Raw genomic sequence first — 15,524 nt, forward strand, 5'->3', positions numbered from 1 at the left:
TCGGGCTGCTGGTCCTGGGCTCCGACGGTCGGGGCTGCAGGTGCGGGCTTGCTGCCCGCGCCCAGCCCAGCGGGCGGCCCTGACCTAGTGGGGGAAGGACCGCCTCCTGGAGTGGAAGAAGCCCTCGATCTGCTCCAGCGAGCGGCCCCGGGTTTCAGGCACACAGAAGCCGGTGAACACCAGGTTCACCAGGCAGACGGCCGCAAAGAAGAAGAAAGGCACCTGCAGGCCGAAGGCGTTCTGGGGAGGTGGGGGAGATGTGGGGTCACGCGGGGGAAGTCTGCGTCCCGCCCCTCCCACGCGGGCTGGGGCCTCGCCCCTGCCGGCCTGTGTGCGAGGCTTCCCAAGGCCTCTGACCCTTGGGGTGGACCCTAGCTACTCCTGCCTGCCTGGGGACTCTTCCCAGCCCTGCGCCCCTTCCTACCCAGGGCCCGCCTCCAGACCCAGCTGTCGGGGGTGCCTGCACGCCCTTGTGAAGGATGCCATGCCCCCCCTGCTCACGCCCTTGGCCTCTGAGGGGACCCTGCGTGAAACTGGGGCTCAGCTCCAGGTGTTCTCGGGGGGCACGGTGGGCAGCCGGTAGGCCCTTCCACAGTAGGAAGGCTACGGCGGGAGCAACTGTTGCGGCCCAGCGCCTGGGAGGCAGGACGTGGCTCTCTGGGCGCGGCTGGGGCGGCGGGGTGGGGGGGACACCCCGCTTTCAGCGGTGTGCGGCCGGCTCCCGTGTCTCGCGGGAAGGGGCCTTGGCGCCTGTCCCTCGCTGGCAGGTTCAGTGGCCAGGCAGCAGGGGGTCCCTGGGGGCCCGGGGCCTGGCACTCACCACCACCAGCAGGAAGGACTTGGTGAGGACGAAGGCGGTGAGCCAGCTGACCAGCACACAGAGCCCCGAGGCCACGCCGCGCGCGCGCAGGGGCAGGATCTCAGACATGAGCAGCCAGGTGATGGGCCCCCAGCCCATGGCGTAGCCTGTGCAGACAGAGCAGGGACGGGATGGGCCCGCGGGGGGGGGGGGGCACTGGGGACAGCCACCTCTCCAGCTCCTGCTCTGCAGATGGAGCAGCAACGCGGTGCCCCCCCCCCACGCCGCCCGAGGGGCCCCTGCCTCCTACCCATGATGAAGAACATGGTGGCCAGCAGAGGCACCAGGGTGAGGTAGCTGGTGGGGGTGGCGGGGGGCTGCTCCGTGCCCCCCAAAACCAGGTCCTGAAGGCCCCCGCCCGCGGTGCCGTTGGGGGCGAGAGGCCTGGGGACGAAGTGGACATACAGCCCCAGCGTCAGGTTGGCAGCGAACATGATGGTTGCTGTGGGCACACAGGTGGGTACTCAGAGCCCGGCGGGCCCCGTGCCTGGCGGCGGGCTGGCCTCCAGCCTGGGCCTGGGGCCTCACCCAGAGCAACCGGCCCACACCGGGCCCCCTGCGGGAGCCCCCGCACCCCGGCCAGGGCACGCACAGCCATTGCGGGGGGCGGGGAGGGTGCGAGCGAGAGCAGGCCGCCCACCTGACACGAAGAGCAGAACCTTGCGGCCGGCCAGGTCCATGGTCAGGGCGGCGATCAGCACGGACAGCAGCCTCACCGCACCCACAATCGCTGCGTCGTCCTGGGGCGGCTGTGCGGGGCGGGGACACGGGTGGAGAGATGGGGTCCGGCACTCCTGCCCCGCCTCCACACCCCTGTACCCCACCCCCCGGGCGGCGCAGGGAGCTCAGGGGCCGAGGGCATTGGCTGTGTGCTGCTCCTGCTCGCAGGCCCTCCAGGCCCGGGCCCAGCTAGCACACACCCAGAGTGACGGCGACATGCACAGCCGTGCCGGTCTCCTCAGTGGAGCGAGCACAGGGCCCTGAGTTTGGTCCTTAGCATGGGGGGTGGGGGGGGATCGTTTGTCATCCTGTATCACTGTCTTCAAACATGTATGCTCTGCCTAAAAACAACATTTGGGAAACAGAGCTGTGGCTCAAGTGGTGGAACATGAGCTTTGAGCACCAGAGCTCAGGGACAGTGCCTAGGTCTTGAGTTCGAGCCCCAGGAGTGGCACCGGATGAACAGACAGCATAAATGGGAGCACGGGGGCTGGGCTGGGAGGCAGGGGAGAGCCTGGAGGGGCTCGGCGCTGGGCTCTGTGGGCGGGGCGGGCCGGGGCGGCTCTCACCAGCACCACGGCCGTGCTGTCGAAGATGGGCTGCAGGTAGACCAGGATGGGCGTGATGCCCGTCAGCTGCTGCAGAAAGCGCATCAGCAGGGCGATGAGGATGGGCCGGTACATGCGGGGGGCTCGGACCTCGGCCCACGACACGCGGCTGCTCTGAAACACGAGGCCCCCGCTGAGGGGCGGCGCTGGCCTCCCCTGCAGAAGCCTGCCAGGGACGTCCCCCCGTGGGGCTGGCGGGGGGGGGGTCCCTCCGCTTCCTCCCGGAACCGCTCACCCCAGGAAAACGCAACCAAGGCCCAGAGGGGCCTGGCGCGTGGCCAGGGCCCCACAGACGCAGGGGCGCGAGGGTGGGCCCCGCCCCGCCCCGCCCCGCCCCGCCCCGCCCCGCCCCGCCCACCTGTCTCTGGACGTTGTCCTGGATCTGCTCGAACTCCCAGTGGACGTCGGCGGCGCCCGCCCGCAGCCAGGTAAGCGCCCGCAGCGCCTCCTCGGCCCGGCCCCTCGAGAGCAGGAAGCGCGGCGAGTTGGGCATGAAGCTGAGGATCAGGATCATGACGAGCACGGGCCCCTCCCCGGCCACCGCCAGCCAGCGCCAGGGCAGCCAGAGGCCTGGGGGAGGGCAGTGTGAGGGGCCGGGCTCCAGTCCCCGGGGGCCTCCCCTGGTGACCGAGGCCGGGAGGGGACACGGGGGGCTGCCTGGCCCCCGACGCCTGGCAGGAGCTCCCGGCAGGGTCCAAGGCCACCACCACCTCCGGGCAGCCGCGCTCCGGTTCGGGAGCGGCCTCGAGGCTCACGGATGGGTGGGGCAGGGGCCTGGCCCCGGAGGCAGAGGGACGCACGGTGGGGGACCACACAGTGGGGACAGGAAGCTGCATCTGCTGCTTTCCAGTCCTGGGCTCCCCCAGGGGGCCGTGGCAGTCCTGGCCCGTGGTGCCTGGTACTCCTGGAACCCACGGGCACGGGTGTGAGGAGGTACTTGCCAAGGGCGTAGAGGGACAGGGACCCAAACACTGCCATGAGCTGCGGCGTAGCCCCCAGAGCCCCACGAACACCAGGGGGTGCAATCTCAGACACGTACACCTGCAAGACACACCACCCCTGGGGCTTTGGTGGGGAAGGTAGGTATTTGGACCTGGCTGGGTGGGGGAGAGGCCTCTGCCTCGGCTGCCTAACTGCAAAGCAGGTAGGCCGCTCCGCTCGGAAACGGGGCCCAGCCCCCCCCCCAGTCTTGGGGGTTCAGCATGCCGCCCAGGCCCGCTGGGCGGGTTCAGGGGGAGCACTCCCGCAGTGCTCAAGGTTCCTGGGAGGCAGCAGGAGGGGACTTCCCTTTCCTACCCATTTGCTCAATGCAGATTTGCTGCAGTTGTGCAATGCCTCTGACTGCGGTCAGGAGACAAGGCAGGGGTTTGGAGAGTCCGGGGTGGGGACGGCTGGGCATGTGGGGACAGTTTCCCGGAAACGAGCGGCCGGTCCCGGCTGGGCCGAGGCTCGACTGGGCGGCCACTGGGGGCAGCAGACATCTTCCCGAGGGGGGGCGATTCCGTGGCCACCGCCGTCCGCCTTACCGGGATGCAGGCGGCCGTGAGTCCTCCAGCGAAGCCGGTCAGCGTCCGCCCCAGCTGCAGCATCCACAGCCCCTGGGCTCCGGCCATGAGCGCGTAGCCCGCCGCCAAGGGCACGGCCGAGAACATGATGCTGAGCTTCCGGCCCAGGAGGTCGTTGAGGACCATGGCGCTGAGGCCTCCGGCCGCGGCTCCCAGCGTGAACACAGACTACAGAGAGGCGCGGGCAGGCAGGAATGGGCCCGGCGCCCCCCACTGCCTCCAGCCTGACCCCCCCCCCCAAAGCCCATCCAGGCCCCTGGCCATCGCAGGGGGTGCGAATGAGCCTCTGACTCCGCAGGTGCCGTGACTAGACGGCCATCTGTGACGGGCGCTCCGGTGTCTGCAGTGCCTCTGTCCAGCAGAACTGGGGCTTGAATTCAGGGCCTCACTGCCTTTGCCTTTGCAGTCAAGGCTCGTACTTCACCATTTAACCCCAAACTCCGTTTTGGTGACTTTTCTTAAAAGATCAGGTCAAGCAATGGCAGTGTGAGGCTTGGGGACATGGCTTAGCGTATCCAAGCCCTGGGGATCCACACCTGGGCATCTGAAATGCCCAGCGCTCGCCCAGCACATTCTGAGTGCTCAGTAAAGCTCACTCTAGACCTGAGATTAAATCCTAGGGTCCTGAGCCCCTTGGGGTCTCTCTCTCTCTCTCAGCTATCATCTCCCACGATCATCCTGGCCGGGGCCTGACCCCCCCCCCCGCACTTGGTGCCCCCCCCCCACTGTGCGTGGAGGACCGTGTGCTGGCATGACAGCCCGTTTGTGGACGTCTCTCAATCCCAGGGTCCAGTCCCCACCCAGGCCTCCCCACTTCTTTTCCACTGGCTCCCACTCCCCCAGAGCATTTCCATCATCTGGCCTCGCCCTGCTGGCTGGCAGTCATGAGTGGGCCCTGGAGGAAGGTGGCAAGGCCGAGCGTTTGGGGATCCCCTGTGGGTCCCCGCTCCCTGGTCCCATCCCTCCCAGCTGGGGTTTGGGCTTACCCCAAACCAGGAGGCCTGGGTTTTGGTCAGGTGCAGCGCAGGGTTGGAGGAGCGTTGCAAGGCGGGGATCACGGGGGATGTGTAGACCAGCGCGTACCCAAAGCTGAAATTACCCAGCACAGCAGCAAAGGTGGCCAGGAACACCCTTCTGTTCTGTGCAGCCCTGGGGGAGGACAGGGACACGGGGCCAAAGGACCAGTGTCAGCCCCTCTACCGTACTCCGGGTCCCCAGATCCTGGTCTCGCCTGCTCCCAGAGGCCAGCCCGGCCGGCAGACGGCACAGGGGCAGCCCCCTGTCCCCAGGGCCTGCGCGCCGGTGGGAAATGGCTAGGGCGTTGTCAGCCCGCGGCCGGTCCTCTCCAACGGGTAAGGCGGGTGTTGGATCCCAGGTCTGGGGCTGGAAGCCGCTGGGCCACCCTAGGCAAGCCCTCCCCTTCTGGGCATCCCCAGGTCGGTGGCAGGTGAGCCCCGGCCTGTGCCCCCCCAGGGCAGGGCTCCGGGGCAGCGGGAGGGGCGGCGGCTCCCGGTGTCCCCCCACCAAAGGTCACTGGAGTGCAGGGTGCGCTCCAGCCGCGGCGGGGGCGGATCCGGCCACCCCAGCCCCCTCCCCCCCCCCCCCGCCGCCCCACGCCCCGGGCTCTCACCCGCCCGGCGCCCGCTCCGGCGGGGACGCGGGGGCCTCGGGGAAGGTGTCGTAGTCCCGGCCCTCGGCTCGCAGCAGGGGCTCCTGCATGATGCCGCGAGGCGCGCGCGGGCTGCGGGGCGCCGGCCTCCGCCGGACCCAGCATCCGCCCGGCCGGGGCGGGGCCTGGAGCTCCGCCCCGGGCCGCGATTGGACGCCGGGCGGCCCTGCAGAGCCGCGCGGGCCAATGGGGCGGCCGCTCGCCTGGCGGATGCTGGACGCGGAGGGGCTGCGGGCGCCCCGAGCCTCGGGGCTGATTTCGGGGACCGCTTCCTAGGGCGGGGCGGGGCGGGGCGGGGCCCGGTGTCCGGAACGGCTCCGCCCCGCGCCCCCTGGGTCCCCTGCACCCCTAGCGCCCCCCCCCGCTCCCCGCCCCGCGCCCTGCGATGCGTCCCGGGTCTCACCCCAGTGCTCTCCGGTGCTCCTCACTACCCCCCCCCCCGCCTCCCCGCGCCCCAGGCCTTCCCGCCCCCCCCCCCCCCCGCCTCCCCGCGCCCCAGGCCTTCCCGCCCCTCCCCCGCCTCCCCGGGCCCCAGGCCTTCCCCGCCGCCCCCCCCGCCCCCCGCCGTCCTGGCTCCCTCTCTGGCCGCCTGGGACGGCAGGGCAGCCAGCAGGTGTGAGATGAAGGCCGGCGAGCGAGCGAGCCAGGGGCGCCGATCGCCCCGTCTGGGGACCCCTGCACCCTTCCCTGCACCCCAGGCACCTGCTCCAGTGCTACACCGCGGATCTTACCCACCACCCCACCCTCACCCCCGGCCCCAGCCCAGCCCAGCCCCGCTGGGGTTTCCCATTGCTGAGCTCGTTAAAAATCATGCAAATAATGTTAGGAAATTTTAGGGCAAGAGAAACTGAAACCGAAATTTCCTTGAAGAGCCATTTAAACACGCATGCACACGCACACACGCGCGCGCACGGGCGCACACACGGGCGCGCACACGCACACACACCACCATCACCAGAAAACCCGCAATCAGGATGCCTGGCTGCACCTTTGGACTTCTGGGTGGCAGGCTGACTCACTTCCTCTTTTGCAGAGTGGGGTGTCCCACCCACACTTCGAAGCTGACCCTTTGTTGTCAAATACCTGGGTATTTCCAAAGTTCGCCTGCTAAAATAGGGAAGCGCTTTTAAAAGTTTCAAGTCCCCTTTGTTTTTTTTGTGTGTGTGTGTGCGTGCGTGTGTGTGTGTGTGTGTGTTTTAGAAAACCTGTCGATTTCCTGGCACCCAGCCTCACTGGTTTGCTAGTCTCTTTGTTTCCAGTCCTAGGGCCAGTCTCTATCTGGGCATGAACACACTGTACCCCTGTTTTCCACTGTAGTTTAAGACAGACCTTAGACCCAAGCACCCTCAAACAAGACAATCACTGGTGATGCTCCATGATGCTCAAAACCACTCTTTAAAATGGTCTTTGGTAAGCAGTTGTAGAAAGGAGTTAGTTACAGGTCCACAAGTCAGGTTATGAGTACAGTGCTTCTTGCTCACCCCTTCCTTTCTCCTCCTTTTCTCCCCCCAAAACCACTTGTCAAAATGCAGGCGACACACACTTTCCCTTCGTGCTAGAATGAGAACCCTGCTTGCCTGGCATTCTACCACTTGGGACATATCTCTAGCCCCACTTTTTGCTGGTCATTGTTTTAGAGATGGAGTCTGGCAGACTCTACTGCCCAGCTTGACCTTGAACTGTGATCTTGTGATCCTTCTGAGTAGTTAGAATTGTAGGCTTGATCCACCAGAATATGGGGCAGGGGTACGTGGGTGACAGTCTTGGGGCTTGAAATCACAGCCTCGTGCTCTTGCTTCTTTTTGCTCAAGGCTGGTGCTTTCCCACTTGATCCGCACCGACACTTTGCCTTTTTGCTAGTTAGAGAGAAGAGTGGCATGGACTTTTCTGCCTGGGCTGGCTTTGAATGAGAATCCTCAGATCTCACTCAGCCCAGAGCTGCTCACTCATGAGCCACCAGTGCCCAGCTGTAAGATATTTTAAGTTCACAGCTCCACAAACTGACCTCCGTGTGCACCTTGTAGGAACCGCCCAGGTCAGATAATGAGTATCAGAACACCCAGAAAGCCCCAGACTTCCTTCCCTACTCACCCTTTCTCCGGATGTCTCATGACTGGTTTCTCTATTTCCAATTCCATTTCTGGCGCTTGAACCTCATCTATTAGAATCATCCTCTTTCATTCCTGACTCATTTAAAGAATGTAGTGTGTGTATGTCTGTGTCTGTGTGCCTGGGGCTTGAACTTAGGACCTGGGCACTGTCCTTGAGTTTTTGTGTTCAAGGTTAGTAGTGTTCTACCATTTTGAGCCACAGCACCATTTCTGGCTTTTTAGTAGTTAATTGGAGATAAGAGTTTCACAAACTTTCCTGCCTAGGCTGGCTTTGAATCATGATCCTCAGAACTCAGCCTCTTTTTAAAAAAAATTTAAACTTAATTTTATTGTCAAGGTGTTGTACAGAGGGGGTACAGTTACATAATAAGGTAGTGAGTACATTTCTTGTCATACTTGTTACACCCTCCCTCATTTTTCTCTCACCTTTCCTCCCACCCAGCCTGCTAGTTGTACAGTTCCTTTCCAACATATTGTCTTTTATGAGTATCGCTATTGCATTGATTCATCCTTTATTCTTTGTTTCACCATTCTGGTGATTCGGATCCCTGATTCGGATAAACATCTATACAATACCCAGTGTGCCAAAATCATATACAGGAATGACAGGGGATAAGCCGTAGGAAATTCACATAGTACATTAAAATAACAACAACAATAGAATCCTCTTGTTTCCATATCTTGGAGTTCATTATGCTTCGCCTCATCTGATATGATCACGTGTACATAGCTGTTGAGCTATTATGATCCTCTGATAGGTCTATCCTAGACATTTTTATGTTTATTTAGTAATTGGTTTTAGAGACATGGTGTAAAGTCACTGACCAAAGCATGTAGAAATACCATTTTGAAAAGATGTTTGTTATTTACAGACACGTTCTCTGCTTTTTAATTCCCCCCCCTAACATCCACATATCCATTTCTCTGTGTTCTAGGCTTGTCTTGCTCAACATTATTTGTTCAAGATCTGTCCATTTCCCTGAAAATGCCATTATTTTATCATTTCTAATCGCTGTGTAGAATTCCATTGTGTATAGGTACCACATATTTGGATCCATTCATCTGTAGAGGGGCATCTGGGTTGTTTCCATATCTTGGCTATTGTGAATTGTACAGCGATAAACATGGATGTGCAGATGTCCTTGTGCTATCCTGGAACCTGTTACTCAGGATAGATGCCTAGGAGTGGTATGGCTGGGTCATAGGGTAGGTCTATGCTGAGTTTTTTGGGGAACTTCCATACTGTTCTCCAAAGTGGTTGTACTAATTTGCACTACCACCAACAATGGAGAAAGGTTCCTCTTTCCCCACACCTCCTCCAGCATTTGTTGTTGCCTGAGTTCAGAGTATAGGCCATGCTAACTGGGGTAAGGTGGTATCTCAGGGTTGTTTTTATTTGCATTTCCTTTACAGCCAGAAATGTTGAACATTTCCTCATATGTTTCTTTGCCATCTTTATTTCTTCTCCTGTGAAGTCTCTCTGTAGCTCCCTTGCCCATTTAATAATTGGTTTACTGGGTTTGGAGGGGGTTAGTTCCTTGAGTTCTCTGTAAATGACGGATATTAGGCCTTTGTCTGTTGCTGTGCTGGTGAAGATCCTTTCCCATATGGTTGGCTGTCTTTCTGTTTTGGTGGCTATGTCCTTAGCTGTGCAGAAACTTTTTATTTTGTAGTAGTCCCATTTGTCAAGTCTCTCCCCTATTTGTTGTGCCCCTGGGACTCTATTCAGGAAGTTCCTTCCTGTGCCTATAAGTTCTAGCGTCTTTCCTACTCTGTCCTTCAGTAGTTTCAGGGTTTCAGGTCTGACGTTGAGTCTTTAATCCATTTCGAGTTGATCTTGGTGCGTGGTGACAGGCTGGGGTCCACTTTGAGTTTTCTGCATGTGGCTGTCCACTTTTCCCAGCAGCAGTAGTTGAAGAGGCTATGTTTTGTTTTTGTTTTTTCCATTGTATGTCTTTGGCTAGCGATGTGGAAGGCTTCATGAACTGGCGTGCCGTCCTTGTACAGATTAGCCATGCTAATCTCTGTGTCGTTCCAATTTTAGTATACATGCTGCCGAAGCAAGCCCAGGACTCAGCCTCTTGAGTAGCTAGGATTACAGGCGTGAGCTGCCAACACCAGAGACTCTTACATGTATCTTTTTCTTTAAAAAGCAAGCTCTATAGTAGGGTGCTCGTGTCACACAAACACACACACACACACACAATCAGCTTTATTAGGATGTAACTTACAAATGACAAAATGAACCTTTCCTCTCCCCTCTCCTCCTATCTCTTCCCTTCCTCCTCCTCCTTCTTCGAGGTACTTTACACGGGTACTACAGCTCCTGGCTGCATCCGCACACTTGCAGTCCTGACATTTTGCTTGTTAACTAGCGATCGCTAGTTTCTGGGCTGACTTCGCACCGCAGTTCTCAGATCTCAGCCCCCTCAGAGGCTGGGCTGGCAGGTTTGAGCTGCCTTGTGTGTGTCTGACGGACTCCCTTTGCGGCTACCTGTTCACACGTTCTGTGTCGTGGAGAGCAGTTGCCCAATCGACATACAGTACATGCTTGCCACTCCAGAGACTCCCTCGGGGCTGCGGGGACGGGAGCTGTCCTCCTCCCCCGGGAGCCCCGGGATCACAGATTAGATTGATCGTCACAGTGTGTACTCGGGGGAAAGGGGGCCGTGGGCCAAGGGCAAGTCTCGTCAGGTTTCTATCACGGGGCAGGTTGGTGAGACACCTCCACTGTGTGTTCTGCGGCCGGCTCCCTCCCCCCCGCCCCCTCGCCCCCTCGCCCCGAACGCGCGCGCGGGCTGAGTCCACCAAGCCGAACACTGCGCCCGCTGCGTGATCTGAGCGTCTGGGCGCTGTCCTTTAGCTTTGATGGGCTCCGCCACGTGAGCCACACCTCTACTTTGGTGGAAATCTAGTCACAGACTCTGCGGCCCTGCCTGCCTTTGAACCCGCCTCCTCGGTGGTCGGGATTACAGGCAGGAGTCCCAGAGCCTGGCTTTGGCGCAGTTGAAACCTAAGGACACCTGGCCGCCTCCGGGAGCCTCCTCTGGTCTTTTGTCTGTGGCTCCTCCTCTAAGGTCTTTTAATCCTTTCAAAGCTCCTGCGGGTCTGCCGGCCCCCTCCTCCCACCTGGGTCTGCCCCAGGCTGGGCTCCTGTACCCAGATTCTGAGCACTTGGGGTGTTTGGTCTCCTTGCTGGCACTACTCCTACACAGACGGCGCTGGGTGCCATGGGTTCTGGACCGGGCCTGCTGACGTGGCTGAGCTTCTGTGCCTCCACGTAGGAACTCTGGCCTCCAGGCAGCCGAGGGCGGGTCTGGGACCGGGTCCTGGCTCCGCGGTGGCCCGGGGCTGCTGCACCCACCCGGGGGTGCCGCTCCCTACGAGGGCGGAGGCCGGACCCCAGCTGCTTTCCGCATGGCCGGCCCCAGGCCGGTGGGTCCCGCAGAAGGGAGCCCTGGGCGGATGCGCTCCCAAACAGCTCAAGACCCCCGTCTCTCTGGGGCAGCACCCCAGGACGGGGCGGGGGGGGGAGGAGGAGGGACCGTGTCAACACCTCGGAAGGAGCGAGCAGAGCCTGGGGCCTAGCCTAGCCACGAGACCCCCGTGCCCCGTGGGTTGGCTCAGCGTGGGGAGTCACTGTGGGCCTTCTCGGGAGCCTCTCTTCTCGCCGGGACGATGGACGGTACTTGGAGGGAGCCCCAGGACACCTGTGCCGGCAGAGGGCATGGCCAGCAGCCTAGGTGTGGCTGCGTCCCAGGCGGAACAAAGATCACGACCAATCTCATCTAGAGCAGCCTGGCAGCCTCCGGGAGCCGAGGGAACTGGCAGAGTGGCATTCCGGGGACCTGAGCAGGCAGAGGGCTAAGGCTGACTTTCTGGAATGTCAAAGGAAGGTAAGGGGTGGTCGTGGGGGGGGGATGTGGGGGGGCAGCCTGTGGTCGGTGGTCTCCCTGACCCTTTCGGGAGACCTGAAGCCCAGTGCGGCAGGGCAGGGTCAGGGCGGGGCCTCTCCTGGCCGCAGTCCCCCGTGCTTCTAGCAGGACTGCCGGAGAACGGAGACAAAGGCAAGCAGAAGGCGTGTGTGTGTGTGTGGGGGGGTCCCCTGGGGGAGGCCTGACCCTCGACTCTCCCTGCGCTTCCCACAGATGGGCCGTCCAGGGCCCCCAGAAGAGAAGGTCTCCGGCACCCAGCTGTCAGGGCTCCCCGAGGCCCCTGGAGAGGCTCCCGGTGATGCCCTCCCTGGCCGCCCCGAGGAGTCGGACCTGGTGCCGTCCGTGGCCCTGGCTGCGGCCCTCTGCCTGCTGTTTCTCCTGCTCTCCTCCTGGCTGGTGTGGCACAAGCCCGGCTCTACCTCCTGACCAGGTGGGGACACCGGGGCAGGAGAGCGCAGAGTTTCCAACTCCACCCAGAGCCGAGCCTCCCTGTCTCTGTCCCTGGGTGACTCCCGGGAGCCAGGGTGGATCAAGAGGCCTGATCTGGACAAGCGTGTGGGCTCCAGCCACCGACTCCCTTGGTTTAGCTGCGATCCTGTCGCGGGAAGCCTTCCTAGGCCCTGCAGAGAAAGCCAGGTGACCCCGGTGTGGGGGATAGGTGAGTGACTAGAGACTTACAGGTTCCAGCCAAGCGTCTTCTCTTGTTTTCTTTTATGTTCTTTTTTCCAAGTGTCTTCTCCATTGCCTTCCAGCAATACACACGCCTGGGCATTGTGAGGGGGTGGCCGTGTCTGCAGCGTTCATTCTCTTGTTTACAGAGCCCATCTCCCCTCTGAGGCTCCCCTCCCTGCCCTCCCCCCACCCCCCCAAAAAAAAACCCACTGGGGGAAGCCCGCAGGGTGAGGGAGGAAGGGAAGATGGTCTGGTCTTGGCTGCCACCTGGTGTCTGGAGGTAGAATTGTCCCACGGGCACGCGGTCCCCCGGAGTTGGTGGTTCATCAGGAATCTCCCCGCTCTGCACCTGTGACCTCCTTACTCAATGTCACCAGGGCTGGGGCCGTTTGGGAGCTGTTGCCTCCGGGTTTGGGGGTTCCCAGCCCTCCGTCTCTGACAGGCCTGGGGCCTCGGGGAGCCAAGGCCAGTGGCCAGGAGCTGGCGAGTAAGCCAGGGCCGGCGTGGTCAGGGGTCAGAGACGGGGAAGGGCAGCGGCTGGCGGTGTGTCCTTGTCCTCCAGGTGCCACTTTCCCTAGGGAACCCCGGGGCTTCCCAAGGCAGAAGTGGAGGGGCAGGCGTCAGGAAAACAGGTGGGGACGGCTTATTGAGGAGTATCGCGGGGCGCAGCCTTCCTGTGGGTTGGGGGGTGGGGGTGGGGGGTGGGGTGGAGCTAGGCGGCTACGGGGTCTGAGCGAGGGGGCGGGGGTCACGAGAAAGCCGCCAGGTCTGGGCAGGTGGGGGCTTTCTGCGCGTGCTGGGGGCTTGTCTGAGGTCTGCGCGCCCCCGGGGAATTAGGGTGGGGGCCGGTCCTCCTTCATGGTCTACCTTTGGATACAAGAAACGATTGGGCGCCGGAAGCAGAGACTGGGAAAGAGGTGGGAATCTTCTCTGGAACGCCTTTGTCCCGTCCCGTTTGGGATTTAGGGCGCAGACTGTCCCACGTGGGGTGCTGTGGTCGGGGTGCCGCCCTGACGCTGGGGTCCTGCACTTTCACGTGGAGTCAGGGGTGACGTTTCCCGGAGAAGCAGGAGGAGTCCCCGGGATAGGTGCTCCGAGCTAGGGGAGGGTGGGTTCAGAGAGGTCTGGGGTTTCAGAACAGGTGGATGTCAGAGGCTCCGTGGCCCGGGCTGAGGTGGGCGAGGGGGTAGCAGGGTGTAGCGGGGGTGTGTTCACAGGATAGGGCAGGGCCCAGGAGAAAGGCGTGGAGAGCTTGGATTCCGTCTGCGGAGGTCCTTGGGGGAGTGGGGGGTGAGGATGTGGAGGGAAATGTTTTGGGCCTCCTGACTGCGCCACAGCTGCTGGAACCTGGCTGGAGATCAGGGCTCCCCCCCCCCACCGTGTCACCATGTCCAGGTGTTTGGGGGGGGGGGGAGGTGTCTCCTCCTTTTTGCCAAAAAAAAAAAAAAAAAGCTAGTGCCTAACTTTGTATGTAGGAAGAGGAAGACGGGCTTGTTAAAATCAGGGAGGGACGGGGCTGGGGATATAGCCTAGTGGCAAGAGTGCCTGCCTCGGATACACGAGGCCCTAGGTTCGATTCCCCAGCACCACATATACAGAAAACGGCCAGAAGTGGCGCTGTGGCTCAAGTGGCAGAGTGCTAGCCTTGAGCGGGAAGAAGCCAGGGACAGTGCTCAGGCCCTGAGTCCAAGGCCCAGGACTGGCAAAAAAAAAAAAAAAAAAAAAAAAAAAAAAAATCAGGGAGGGAGAGGGGGGAGGCCTTGGACAGAGAGAGCTCAAGCTGGTGGAGAGGAGCGGAGAGCGATTGGGGGGACGAAGAGGGGCTCGTCGAGGGGCCACTTGCCGGCAGAGTACAGGGTGTGGGCGATGGGAGAAAAGTTGGGGGATCCAGACGCAGAAGAAGTTGAAGAGGCCACGCAGGGCCCAGAGGTCTCGCTTGGATTGGGGCGCTCCTGAGCCCCGCGGGGAGCTGGGGCTCGCCCCTGCGGGAGATGCTTAGTCCCCAGTGTGTCACTGAGCTTTGGCCTGTCTGTCTTGGGAGCCCCTCCAACCAACCCCAGGAAGCAAGGGAGGTAAGGAGAGTAGAGTGTTTGATGCTTAGGTCAGCAGAAGGGCTGAAGAGAAGAAGATCATCGACCTGTTGGGGGTGGGGGGGAAGAGACCTAATGAGGCTAAATCCTTTAACAGGGCTTGGAGGGCGTCTGGCTCTTCCCAGGTAAAGGCAAAACGTGGCCTTGAGGCGGGCTGTATAGGGATGGCAAAGACAGAAGGGAATAGGGAGTCAGGAGGGAGGGGGGAAGGGAGGGGGGGAGGGCCGGGCATGGGGGGGGCGGAGGGGGGGTAACGGCGTGGCTAATTGTACAGGGGTCCTGAAGTAAGCAGTCGGAACCGTTTGGCTTTCTGACTCCCAGGATTGGTGTGTGGTGAGGAGATTGAATGGGAGTCAGCAGAGAAGCAGAAGGAAGGCGGAGGATAAATGGGTGTCAGCCCTTGGCGGGCAGTACGGGGAAGTGGTCGTGGGTTAGGAAAGACACGGGGTCTTTAAGAGAGCTGAGGACAGGCGTGGGGGGGTTCACATCAGGGAGGGGGGCCGGCTCCGGAGGCAGGGGATTGGGGTTGATGGGGGCTCACCCAAGGCTGGTCTCCTCTAGGGCGGGAAAACAGTGGTAGATTTTGAAGGGGGTATATGTAAGGAAACTTTACATTTAGAAGACAAATCCCTTCCTGATGCAGGCCGGGGACACTGAGGCATAATAAGAAAAGGAATGGTTGAGAGCTAATTTTCCAAACTGGCAACGAAGGGGAGTTCCTGTAACCCCTGTAATTGTTAAGTGTGGAGGGACCTTTCCAGGAAGTTAATAGTGAGCAAGAAGCCCCGGTGTCCAGAAGAAAAGAAATATTTTCTCCTGCCACCACACCTTCGGCCGGTGAAGGAGGTTCGGCTGGGGGCCAGGACCCCGGGCCCTTCTCATTGTATCAGGCATGGGACCAGGAGGGAGGGGAGGTTTTGGGGTCACGGGACACTCCCATTTCCAGTGTTCCCATTGTCCACAGCTAGGGCAGGCCTGGGTGGGAGGCCCAAGGTCCCATCTGACTGCACCTGAAACAAGGACGGGGTGGGGGAGGGGGCGCTGGGGCTAGCAGCCTTGGGTGTGGTAGACCGGGCCTTTTGGCCTGTTCCCGGTTTCCTTTTAGCTTCCTCCTGCCGGCCTTTAAAACCCCGAAGGCCAAGCGTAGGTGCTCCTGGTGGCGATGGCAGGCCCCGGCTCCGGGTGCTGTAACTTTCTCCGTGTGTCTGGTGAGGAGTAGGAAGCCCTCTGTGGAATCAACACGGACCTTAGGCTCCGAGGACTGGGGTCTGGGAGGCGGCTAAGGAAGAGCGCAG

The 15,524-nt window shown here is 61.3% G+C and overlaps 1 protein-coding gene and 1 non-coding gene across 3 annotated transcripts; both read right to left on the bottom strand.

Annotated features, from left to right (window-relative positions):
• Nucleotides 1-25: 25 nt before the first annotated feature.
• Slc2a6 (solute carrier family 2 member 6) lies at nt 26-5,498 on the bottom strand. Of its 2 annotated transcripts, none has more exons than XM_048352891.1 (10): nt 5,383-5,498; nt 4,739-4,901; nt 3,714-3,920; nt 3,129-3,228; nt 2,546-2,757; nt 2,149-2,301; nt 1,500-1,608; nt 1,110-1,301; nt 821-966; nt 26-240 (listed from the first exon to the last, which is right to left on the bottom strand). In XM_048352891.1, exons 1-10 carry the CDS (start codon nt 5,469-5,471, stop codon nt 85-87), a joined length of 1,527 nt encoding a protein of 508 aa, XP_048208848.1. In that variant the 5' UTR covers nt 5,472-5,498; the 3' UTR covers nt 26-84. The 2 variants fall into 2 exon arrangements, 1 of the variants encoding a protein (XP_048208848.1); XR_007211895.1 differs by having other exon boundaries at nt 121-240; nt 2,149-2,296.
• A 3,996-nt stretch (nt 5,499-9,494) lies between these two features.
• LOC125341378 lies at nt 9,495-9,596 on the bottom strand. Its single transcript, XR_007208962.1, has one exon. It is a non-coding gene; the product is annotated as a U6 spliceosomal RNA (small nuclear RNA).
• Between the last annotated feature and the right edge of the window lie 5,928 nt (nt 9,597-15,524).

Source organism: Perognathus longimembris, chromosome 1 (genome assembly GCF_023159225.1).
Source record: "Perognathus longimembris pacificus isolate PPM17 chromosome 1, ASM2315922v1, whole genome shotgun sequence".
Taxonomy (NCBI): domain Eukaryota; kingdom Metazoa; phylum Chordata; class Mammalia; order Rodentia; family Heteromyidae; genus Perognathus; species Perognathus longimembris.

Excerpts from the sequence above, each read along its gene's own strand:
- Slc2a6 (XM_048352891.1), bottom strand. The coding sequence starts at position 5,471 with ATGCAGGAGCCCCTGCTGCGAGCCGAGGGCCGGGACTACGACACCTTC. Across the intron at positions 1,609-2,148 it reads ACAGCACGGCCGTGGTGCTG|CCGCCCCAGGACGACGCAGC; the intron begins GTGAGAGCCGCC and ends CGCCCCGCACAG. Across the intron at positions 241-820 it reads AGTCCTTCCTGCTGGTGGTG|AACGCCTTCGGCCTGCAGGT; the intron begins GTGAGTGCCAGG and ends CCACCTCCCCAG.